The sequence below is a fragment of the Myxine glutinosa genome, chromosome 2 (genome assembly GCF_964187855.1).
Source record: "Myxine glutinosa chromosome 2, kmMyxGlut1.1, whole genome shotgun sequence".
Taxonomy (NCBI): Eukaryota; Metazoa; Chordata; class Myxini; order Myxiniformes; family Myxinidae; genus Myxine; species Myxine glutinosa.
The window spans coordinates 266,012,330-266,024,494 of NC_136262.1; the positions used below are offsets into that span (position 1 = coordinate 266,012,330).

Genomic DNA, 12,165 nt, shown 5'->3' on the forward strand with positions numbered 1-12,165 from the left:
GTGTTGTGAAAAGGAAGAATTGGTTCAATTTCGGTGAAGATCCGAATTCAGATCCGGATCCGAGAATTTTTTAAATGATTCGTCACCATTCAGTGATCGGAGTAAAACCGATAAATAGCATGTATCGCAAGTTATGGATGGATTTGTATTAAACTTGATGGACAGGTTGTGTGTGTGACAAAGACGAATCAATTCGATGTTGGTGAAAATGCGAATCCACAAACGAGAATGTTTTAAATATTCAAGTGATTTTTCACCATTGAGAGATGGGGCAAAAAACAATGTGAGGCACGGTATTTCAAAAGGTCGTGGACGACTTGTGGTAAAACGATGTGGATTGGTTGGTTAGATGACAAGAACAAGCTGATTTGATTTTGGTTCAGGTTCGAATCCAGATCTGGCCCAACATTTGGATACAAATGTAAACTGTTCAGCCTGCAGAGGTGTGCTCTCCACCAAGTGCCGTTCTTTTGTACCGCTCCTTTCCTATGCCATCTCCAGGCACCGCATGACGTCATTGTCGGGCACCGAAGCGGGCCCGGCAATGACGTGCGCTGAAAGGGAGGACTCAATTTTCACTCCGGTTTCTTGTTACCCTCACCAAAGGAGAGGGTATTGCATTTGAGTCCGTTTGTCTGTTTGTCTGTCTGTCTGTCTGTTTGTCCGCACAGAATAAATATGATTTTCTCTGCAACCGTTGGTCCGATTGACAGGAAATTTTCACCGTAGGTGCAACTCCACCTGTACAATTTTTTTCATGATAATTATGACGTCATAGGTCATGTGGTTTGGCCGCCATCTTGGAAAAATCGAAAAACTTTGCACCTCTATCTCTGAAAGCACTGAATATAAAAATTTGAGACATGGCTCATTGTAAAGAGCTCTCCATGGGGAATAAAATATGTTAATGATGATGTCATAGGTGCATCCATTTTGACGTCATAATTCTACAAGTACAAAACTTCATCCTATCAAGATGAAATTTATTGAGCGTCATGTCGGCATAAACTGGTGGAGAAAAAAATAATGATGACGTCATCGGTCATGTGGTTCGGCCGCCATATTTGTTTTTAATACAAAAGCCTTAAAAACCACTGAGAATACATCCTGGTGAGGGTTTGCGATCTCTGCTCTTTTTTACTTGCAAAATCGAAGTTTTTTCAAGTATATTGGTCGGTTGCGTTTGTGGTTCCGTCTGTTTGTCACCGGCCTACAGGTCAAAATTCTAAACCGATCGTCACGAAACTTCACCAAGTTGTCTAGGTCGTCCCAATTGAGAAGCCTATTGATTTTGAGGTCAAAGGTCATCTGGAGGTCAAATTTCTAAAATCGCCATTTTTAATCCGATTGACTTGAAATTGAATAACATTTGTATATAGTCAATAAATTGGGAAATGAACTATTTTTGAGGTCAATAGGTCAAAGGTCAACTCAAGGTCAAATTTTAAAAGTCATCAATTTTCATCTAAAAAGCCGTCAATTCTCAACCGATTGACTTGAAAATTGAACAGCATTTGCATATCGAGTCACTAAATTGGGAAACATACTATTTTTGAGGTAAATCGGTCAAAGGTCACCTAAAGGTCAAACTTCCAAAATCATCACTTTTCATCTGAAATACCATCAATTTTCATCCGATTGACTTGGAAATTGAACAGCATTTGCACATTGTGTCAATAAATAGGAAAACCAACTATTTTGAGGTCAAAGGTCAACTCAAGGTCATTTCAAGGTAAAACTTCTAAAATCATCGTTTTTCATCTAAAAAATCATCACTTTTCATCCTGTTGACCCGAGCTTTGATCAAGATCGTTAATTTTAATCTTCACGAAATGGACAATTTGCTGTAGCAATGGAAAACTTTGGGGGGGGGGGGGCGGATTTTGCAAATATCATGCTACGCATGACGTGTCTTGTTTGTTTGTTTGTGCACCGCTCCTTTCCTATGCCATCTCCAGGCACTGTATAACGTCATTGTTTGTTTGTTGTACACCGCTCCTTTCCAATGCCATCTCCAGGCGCTGCATCACGTCATTGCCGGGCACCAAAGGGGGCCTGACAATGACGCATGCTGAAAGGGAGTACTCAGTTTTCACTCCGGTTGTTTGTTTTCTTGTTTTCTTTCCTGTTTATTTGTTTGTCCGGGAGATATCTCAGTCATCCTCTGAGCTTGGAAGCTGAAATTTCGGCACAATGGGGAGCAAGTGCTTTGGCAAAAACTTTATTTTTTGTTTTTTGATTAATCAATTAATTGATGAGTTATTTTATTATTATCGATAAATTAGGTACTTATTTATTTCCTTTCTCTTCTGGGCAATATCTCAGGCACCTTTTGAGTTAGGAAGCTGATATTTGGACATGACAATAACCAAGTAATTTGGCTGTAAAGGATATTTTTGATTTATTGATTAATCAATTAATCGATAAATTATTTAATTATTCCATTAATTACTTCATTAATTTTTTTTATTGCAGATTCGGGTGAAACTGTGGTGGTTTAGGTATTCTCGTGTTCCTCTCGATTAAAGCCGTCCAAGGAAACGGATCTCCGAACCAGCTTTAACTGAGGCGTTAAATCAAAAATACAGCGGAGGATATGCTTGGGGGCAAGTGGGGGAGAAGCCGGAGTGCTTACCTTCAGGGAACCCACCGGCAGCCTTCACCCTGCCATAAATTAACTCAAACAACACAGGTTTAAAATGTACAAAAATAAACAGGTTTATTAAAGAAAATGCAGGTAACAAAGAAATGCATGATAAAACTAAATTCCTAAATTGAGGGACCCTCCATACAGACCTGCACACAGGCAAAGGGAAATATAAAAGAATGAAAATAAATGTGTGCGATTTATTGTGGGGACTGCTCTTCCTTCTCACGACCACCAGCAAGATCTCCTCACACGGCCGTTCGCTATCGGGTCCAAAGTCGGAAAAAGGCTAGAAGATGTTGGCACACAACCGTCCACTATGGCATCCAGAACGAGAAGAAAAAAATGTCCGCCGCTCCAACTATTTTGAACCGGCTCTGACGTCATCTTGCCACGTCTCTGTCTCTGCTCCTATCAGTGAGTTCCTTTCTTACCAGTCCTTCCCATCAATCAAACCCTCGACCAATCACTGCTCTTCGGGGCGTGGCTCTCGGCCTGCCCGTTCTGTGTGCTCACAAAGTCGGGGTAATCAGTGGCAGTGCTTTCATGCCTGGCTTCCGGTTAGTGTTTATTAATTCGTGTGTTTAAAGGCGGGATTCTGGCTAGGTGTCTAATGCGGTGTTATAAGGAACAAAGGATAAATTACAGAGGCAACAACACACAGGGGATTAATTTACCCATAATCCCTCGCTAATTAAGAAGCCTCACTCCTCGTGATGGGGACGAATATACGAGCTTAACCCGACACACGGTCTACCGGATCCCTACTTATGGTACATTGAGGTGGTTCTTCTTCTTCACGATAGTCGGAGCACACTATTCTATACATTCTACCTGGTCTACATCATCACTACCTCCCATAAACATAACAGTATTCCATTCGCCAATTGATTAATTATTTAATTATTTAATGATTATTATTTCTTTATTTTCATGTCATTTATTTATTTTCTTTCTCTTCTGGGCAATATCTCAGGTACGTCTTGAGCGAGGAAGTTGATATTTGGACACGACAGTGACCAAGTGATGTGGCTCCAAAGGATATTTTTGATTTATGGATTGATCAATTAATCGATCAATTATATATTGATTCGTCAATTAATCGATTAATTATTTAATTTTTGATTCATGAATTTATTTATTTCGTTTCTAAAAAGTTACAAATTCGGATGAAACACTGGTGGTTTAGGTTTGCTATTAGGCAATTGATTAAGATAATATTTTATGATCATTATTTATTGATTTTAATTATGCAATCAATCAATTACTGTACACCTCTCCCTCCCAATACAGTCTCGATGAGCTGCACGGCGGTATTGCCGGGCGCCAAGACGCCGGCAATGCCGCGCTGTAGGATATTTATTTATTTGGCATGGGGGCGGTGTACTTTGAATGTATGTGTACTTGTTTCTTCCTGTTTTACCTGCAACAAATCGCAGGTCTACAAGAGCTTCACGTTGCTGTTGTTGGGGTTCTTGTTGGGGGTCGATTTTTGTAATGTGCACCCATTGGTCAGACTGCTGCCAGACCACACCCACATCTGTTGCTTGACTCCACCCACCATAGCACCAAGACAAAATGATATGGTCGCTTTGTTGGTTTTCTTTGGGCCCAACACATTTAGTCCTGCTGATTACACACTGCCCGGGTTTGTTACAATTCTTTTACACAGCCCATAAACACAAGGAGAAAATATGATCAGATGTCGAAAAATATTAAGGTTTAATCAAGCCCATCAGAATGCACAGTATGTCAGAACGCATGGTGATCAAGCGTTGGGTAACTCAAATTACTATTCCCATTGGCTTTGTTTGGGTCGAGTGTTATTCACGATGTGGGACTCTGAAGAATCTAATCGTACGTCAAACAAAAGTAAGGTTTAATCAAGTCCGTCAGATCGCACGGTACATCAATGCATGGTGAGGTGTTGAGTTAATCTTTTGATGGCGCATTAAATGTGTGTTTCCCAATCACACTATTCATCTTTTAAGAGTGTTTTTAATCCGCATTTCCCAATCGGCCCGTTACCGGACTTTGTCGCAGGTTGTGACCACAATGCAATCATTCTTGGGTTTTTTTCTGATTGATCCACCCAAGCAGTAGTTAGTAGGTTTTTGTTTTTTTGATGGATGGTGTTGAGGTGTGGTGTGTGTCCATGTGTATGTGTGTTTGTATGCACACACACACACACACACACACACACACACACACATGTTTACGTGTTTTGTGCCCCCCCCCCCCCAACCCCCATGTACTTCCTGCGTACAAAATAGCTGAACGGAACCGGTTGCAGTGCTCATGGACCGCGTGGCGACTCTATATAGATCATCGTAAAGAGAAGCTCGCTATGCACTCACGAGCTCTGACCTTTCGATGGAACACCTGCCTAAGGTATGACATTAACCCATGACCCCTGTTTTCGCTGTCTTGGTGAAGTCAACTTTTTGAACGAGTAATTTTCTTCAGCGGAGCAAAAGGCAGGTGGGGAATATGGAAACTGTAATCCTACGAACCTATAACTGAACACCACCTTCAATTTTGTTGTTTTTTTCCTGGTTGGAGATCTCGTGTAAATACATTGTGAGGTTTTGTTGATGTACTCGTATTTACTCCCTCCACCACCGAAGTGGGCAGAGGTTATGTTTTCACCCCTGTCTGTTTGTCTTTCTGTTTGTCTATGAACAGGATATCTCAACGTTTTGGACGAATTCGGACGAGATTTGATGGAAAGGTTGGGTATGTGACACGGACGAAATGATAAGATTTTGGTGAAGATCCGGATACGAGAATTTTTTTTAATTTCGAAGTAATTCTTCACCATTGAGTTATCGGGCAAAAAACGATATATAGCAAGATTTTTCAAAAAGTTGTGGACATGATGACAAAACTTTGTGGATGAGTTGGTTCGGTGACAATAACAAGCAGATTCGGTTTTGGTTCAGGTCCGAATCCAGATCCAAAGTATAAGTGGATACAAAATATAAACTGTTGAGCCAGGTGAAGGTTATGCGCTCCTACAGAGTGCCGTATTTGATTATTTACAGTGATCTCAGAGTTGGTGTTACTTGGTCATAAATCACATGCAGGAGAAAGACATTAACAGACATCAATGTAAAATTGTACATGACTTACAAGGGCATTAGGAAACGATGGACAAACACATGGTATATGGGATTTGAACCCAGGTTCCCTGCATCATGAGCCAAGGGATCGGATGGGAACATGTAACTGGCCAAGCCTTTTTTTTTTTGTATACAAAGCCGAGGCCCATTGAAGGGGGTGACCTATCTTGACGAGGATGTCAAATTTCTAACCATTGTGCATGTCTGTAAGCCTCAAAGACAGGGCCCGTGTCGATGTGACGGTCTGGACCGGATGCTCCAACGTGAGGTCGGTGCAGCAACCGCAAAGTGCATTCGCCTCTGATCATCGGACCATCGCACCACAAGCGAGGGTGAGATCTTACCCGATCATCTCTCCGACATTGCTTTTGCAAAGTCATGACTGTTGTACATTGGTCCTTTTGGATGGTTGTCTATGGCTTGTGGAGAATTGTTATTCTCCCTCTCCCTTCCTCCCTCCGCCGCACCCCGTACCCTCGACCTCCCCCACTCATTCTCACCCTATTTCTTTTTTTTTTAACCATAAACTTGTTGGCAGTTTATTGTTTGTGTTGTTGGCTTGTTTGTTTATTAGTCCCCCACCGAGGGTACGATGGGTTTGCTCTCCGTTTGTCCGTCTGTCCTTCCGACCTGTGGTTTTTCAGACTTTTTTCCCCATTACCCATCACCATATTCAACTGAAACTTGGTACATGGCTTTATTATGATCAGTTACAGAACATGTTCGAGTTTCAGGAAGTTTCGTCAATTTTTCAGAGTTATACCCTTTTTGGACTTGGTATGGTATGTTACACCGGTATGGGGACATGTACAGTCACGTGAAAGAGTAAATACACCCCATGTAAAGTTTTGACTTTTTCAACATATTTCAACTTACAGCTACTTGATCTTCATTTCAACAATATTGATAGATAAAGGTGATGTAATATAACAAATATCATGAAACATTTACATTTTGTAGTCCATTGTATAATTTAAATAAACATGAATGCAAATTTCACATGTGGAAAAAGTCAGTCCACCCCTACATTTATCACTACTTCAAATACCTAAAATTAGAATCAGGTGCACCAGCTCAGTTGCAAATAATTAGAACATCGTTAGAGAGGATCTTGGAGGAACCTGTCTTATTTAAACCTCAGACATTTAGTTTGGTTTGCTCTTTGTTGTTGAAGTGTGTGGCGTCACCATGCCGAGATCAAAAGAGCTCTTTGAGGCCTTCAGAAAGAAGGTTATAGATGCCTACGAGTCTGGGAAGGGATATAAAAAGATCTTCAAACAATTTGAAATCAATCATTCGACTGTCCGGAAGATCATCTCCAAGTGGAGAAGATTCCAAACAACTGCCAACATGTTCAGGCCAGGCCGCCCCAGCAGGTTCAGCCCGAGAGCAGACCGCAAGATGCTGAAAGAAGTCTCTAAGAACCACAGAATGTCATCACGGGACCTACAGGTAGCTCTTGCCACTGTTGATGTCAAAGTGCACGAGTCAACCATGAGAAAGAGGCTGCACAAATTTGATCTACATGAGAGGTGTGCCAGGAGGAAACCTTTGCTGTCCAGAAAGAACATTAGGGCAAGACTAAAGTTTGCCAATGAACACCAAGGCAGAGACCAGCATTGATTCTGGAACAATGTGCTCTGGACAGATGAGTCAAAGGTAGAGCTGTTTGGCCACAGTACCAGAAGACATGTTTGGCGAAAACCAAAGACAGCATTTGAGCACAAGAACCTGATACAAACTGTAAAGCATGGTGGTGGAAATATTATGGTTTGGGGCAGCTTTGCTGCATCAGGGCCTGGGCAGCTCACCATCATAGAATCCACTATGAATTCTTCATTGCACCAGAGGGTGCTTGAGGATAATGTGAGGCCATCTGTCGGAAAGTTGAAGCTCAACCGAAGGTGGACCTTGCCACATGACAATGACCCTAAACATACCAGTAAATCCACCAAGGAATGGCTGAAAAGAAAGAAATGGAGGGTTCTGGAATGGCCAAGTCAAAGCCTGGATCTAAATCCCATTGAGATGTTGTGGGGGGATTTGAAACGAGCTGTGCATGCAAGAAACCCCTCAAACATCGCACAGCTGAAAGAATTCTGCATGGAGGAGTGGGCAAACATTTCTCCCAGTCGATGTCAGAGACCGGTAGACAGTTATAAGAAACGCCTACTTGAGGTTGTTTCTGCCAAACGGGGCAATACCACCTATTAGAGCCAAGGGTGTACTTACTTTTTCCACATGCGAAATTTGCATTTATGTTTATTTAAATTATACAATGGACTACAAAATGTAAATGTTTCATGATATTTGTTATATTATATCACCTTTATCTGTCAATATTGTTGAAATGAAGATCAAATAGCTGTATGTTGAAATATGTTGAAAAAGTCAAAACTTTACATGGGGTGTACTTACTTTTTCATGTGACTGTATTGCAAAGCACTTCTCCCTCTTGTTAATTTTGCTTTGAATGATGTTTAAAATTATTTTTCTTTGCTCTGCAGATATGTCAGCAATGGAACTCGCAACACGGGAGCTGTCAAGAGGAGAAGCCCGGCTTGCGGCCGTCTCACCAGCACGACTTCCGGTCCGGGATGCATCGTGCCCTTCACCGTTGGTTACTATACGTCAGCATTCGACGAACGAAGCAGCGACACCTGGGTGAGTTTTCCCTCCACACCCGTTCTCTATAAGCTCTCCTCTTTGATGATCTATGACGTGGTTCATCATGGGTGGTGGTGATTTGAAACTGGAAATGCTGTGAAGGACTATCCTGAGTCGAAATTCCTGGACTCGCCGATTCCAGGTGTCATTTTGGCAAAGATAATTGGAATGTGTTGCATTAAAATGTGACTCGCTCACAGCTCACAGCCATAGTTGCCCCTTGATTTAAGGAGAAAGGATACGAGAAGAGGTTTGAGGTGCATTTGTGCGCATTCATGGGGTCTGCGTATCGTCGGAGATCAGATGTGAGCTGTTTGCTTGAGGCCTCATGCGGTGTTTCACAATGACTGATTTTCACCTCTCCTAAAGACCGTGCACGACAGTGGTGTACACAGCGCACACTTGCCGCTTACCTGTTGTGCTGGAGGTGGACTTGGCTAACCCGGCAGAGCGCACATGCCGAGGAGGCCGACGAGGCACGCCGCAGCCAGACTCGTGGAGCGTTGTGTGCTTGGAGTCGCTGTATCCTCTGGAGGTGTTTAGATTCTCCTGTATTTGGTGCTGGGGTCTTCATGGTCTTTCCCTTTTGGGTGTCCTTGCCTGCAGCACCGGCATGCTTCGCCGGAGACCCTTGTGATGTTCGCTGGATGCTACAGACAGGGACAATAACGTTTGAGTGATCGAAAGTCCAGCATATGCCCATCGATGTATGCAATTGCATTTTCATAGTCTAACAATGAGTTAATGATTGCACTCATTAACTCTCCACCCAGACACTCAGCTGTGCCGCAAGCAACGCGAGGCAGCACGCCAGGCCATCTTTCACCACCGGCAGCACAACCTGGTGCTTAAAATAGCTTTATAAAGCTGTGCTTTGTGTAACCTGCCAATCATAAACAGTTTGTTCTTCTGGAAACTGATTGCATTGATTTGCATGATTATAAATTAGTGTGGGAGGTGGGGGGGGGCAATATGGCGTCGGGTGGGTGGCTGAGCTAAAAAAGGGAGGCTGGGAAGACATGTGCGGTTTATTATTTATTTTTTTGTATACAAGATCGAGGCTCGTGTAAGAGCGAACATTAATCACGAAAAAAACCGGACACACAAAACATACAAAAAAGGGAGCGGGAGACAAGATGGGGAGAGAGAGGGAAGCACACAAGTACAACAGCAGAGAACGGGGACAACGGGAGATCTGTGGGAGGGTGGGGGCTTGGGGGGGGGAGGAGGCAGGGGAATGCAGGGGGGGGGGGGGGGAGGGGAAAGTATAAAACGCATGGACACTGCGAGAACTTCCAGGACAGAAGTCGGTATTTCAAAAAAAAAAGGGGATCTGGGGTGATTTAACGGGGATAGAAAAGATCAAGGTTTTCGATGGGGGAGGATAAGAGATGGTGGTGAACAGCTGTTTTAAAGACCTGGAGGGAGGAGTGGGATTGAAGAGAGTGAGGGAGTTTGTTCCAGAGGCGGGAGTAAAGAGGAATGAAGGAGTGAAGGTGAATAGAGAGTCTTGATTTTGGCAGTTTAACCATAAGAGGGTTGCAGGCAGATCTTGTGCGACCTGTAGGAATATTTGGGGGACAGAGCCCAGAGAGAGCTGGGGGGGGGGGGGCAAGGCCAGAGAGGAGTCGGTAGAAGACGGAAAGACCACCAACCAGCCTGCAGTGAGTGGGTTAAAGGCCCTCAGAGGTAGCTTCATCGCGGGAGATTCCAATGATTCTGAAAGCTTTGGTTTCAACAGCGTGAAGCCGAGCTAGGTGTGAGGCAGGAGCACCGGCCCAGAGGGGAGAGCAGTACTCCATTAAGCTGCGGATGAAAGCCTTGTATGTGGTGAGGAGCTCAGGTGTGCCAAGGAATGACTTCACACGACGGAGGATGCCCAGTCGGTGAGAAGAGACATAGTAAGAGTGTGAGATTTTTCAGAGAGTCTTGGAAGAGAGATGCACAGAAAACATTGAGGGGGAAAGGAATGAAGGTAAGGGGTGCAACATTTCTCTACCTTTGCATACGTTATTTGTAGATGTTCTGTGATAGATGAAGCTTTGTGTATAAGAGTGTTTTGGATCTTTGTTGTCCTTACTGTCCCACAGAGAAAGTGTGTTATTGCTCTGAGGAGGGCAGTGCTTCATAAACGTGCCAAAACAACAAACTACCTTCTGGCTACGAGACATTGGCAAAATAAGGTACGTCAAACTCGGAGCCGAGCACCAGTGCACCACCGACTGTTCCACACTTAGTTGGATTGGGATTAAAGTGATTTAAACGTGTGCGTTATATCAATTGCAAACGATGGTGCTCTCTGCGCATTCTCCTGAGGTGGTGTTGCGGAAAGCACGAGCTATTAGCCAGTGAGGAAGGTTTGTAAAGAGGAGCAGGGTGGTGTCGTGTGGCAAACGAAAGACTACAACTCGAGGAGACCACTGATCCAAAAGCACCTCCCGTTTTAATGTCAGAAACAACCAGGTACCAATGGAGGGTGATAGAGGAAAACTCATGGTGATGATCCAAGAAAAGTGAGAGGAAAGATCTGACTGCAATGATGGATTCCACGACCTGTTAAAAAACGAAATCTGGCCTCATGGAAAAAGTGAGGAGATAGAGGCCAAAAGGTAACATTGGGATCACAGGTGGACGCAACAAGAGAATGAGGAGAGAGGAGCCAAGGAAACCTGCAACCCAGGCCTACTCGATACCCAGCGAACACTCTGGGGGTGCTGCGCTGTAATATAATAGGTGCTTGGCTTTCATTCCCTTTTTGTTCTTGGATCGGTCTCACATTTCCGACTTTACACATTGTCCATGAAATGGCAAAGGTAAATGGACAATGAGAAAAGCGACGATACGGTGTAAGCCATTTGATTGGAACTGTGGCACTCTCTCTATCTGGCTCCGTTGCCCTGGAAATATCAAGATTAGACAAATGGAAGTAAAGTTTATCCGAAGAGTAAGCTTGACGACGTGACAGGTGCAATGAACAGGGAACATTTGAGAGGATTTGGGGAAGTGTCTGGAAATGTGATGTTGAAACGTTCCTCTTGTTCATTGATGGTGGAATACTCGGTGGTGTGTGGATAATGGAGGGAAAGTTTGTATGTTGGATCTTTTACCTGCTCCTCTGAGACCATTTGACTTGGGAAGCTGAAATGTTCACAGATTAATGATGGCACCTGCAGTTGTGCCTCTCTACGTTTTGTTTGATGCCGAGAAGTTTTGAATTTTTTTTTTCGCCCATCCTGGCATTTTTGTTCGGAGGGGGGAGAGTGCGATTGGAATTATCCGAGCTATAAAAGCACGATGTATTATGTACGCACATACGCTGTACACATGTTTTTGCTTCATGTACGTAACCTGGTTATTTTTGGGAGCAATCAAGGCGACGGCCTATTGCCTATACACCACCCAAATAAAGGGGTGTGTTAGAAGAACGTATTGCACGCTTGGAACAAGATCGCTCGTCGGGGGGTGGGAGGTAGTCTGCGAACAACAATAACAATGGCACAAAAACAACAACAACAACAGGCATTTTGAGGCCATTTCCCCTGCTAGAGCGGGGGTCACCCTTGCGGGCCCCATGACAATCATGACAATGGCACAAAAACAACAACAACACAACAACAGGCATTTTGAGGCCATTTCCCCTGCTAGAGCGGGGCTTAGCCTTGCGAACCCCATGACAATCATGGCAATGGCACAAAAACAACAACAACAACAACACAACAACAGGCATTT

At 43.6% G+C, this 12,165-nt stretch overlaps 1 protein-coding gene across 6 annotated transcripts in view; it reads left to right on the forward strand.

Annotated features, from left to right (window-relative positions):
* The window catches only part of SFI1 (SFI1 centrin binding protein), a 281,420-nt gene that overhangs the window by 49,473 nt on the left and 219,782 nt on the right, over positions 1-12,165 (forward strand). For 4 of the 6 annotated variants that reach the window (XM_068105729.2, XM_068105731.2, XM_068105732.2 and 1 more), the window contains exons 5-10: positions 4,921-5,038; positions 5,981-6,101; positions 8,277-8,433; positions 8,806-8,958; positions 9,210-9,280; positions 10,527-10,619. In XM_068105729.2, the coding sequence (XP_067961830.2) occupies positions 4,921-5,038; positions 5,981-6,101; positions 8,277-8,433; positions 8,806-8,958; positions 9,210-9,280; positions 10,527-10,619 (713 nt within the window). Of the gene's footprint in view, positions 1-4,920; positions 5,039-5,275; positions 6,102-8,276; positions 8,434-8,805; positions 8,959-9,209; positions 9,281-10,526; positions 10,620-12,165 lie in introns of those variants that run through there. The other 2 variants (XM_078772540.1, XM_068105733.2) reach the window with 2 other exon arrangements.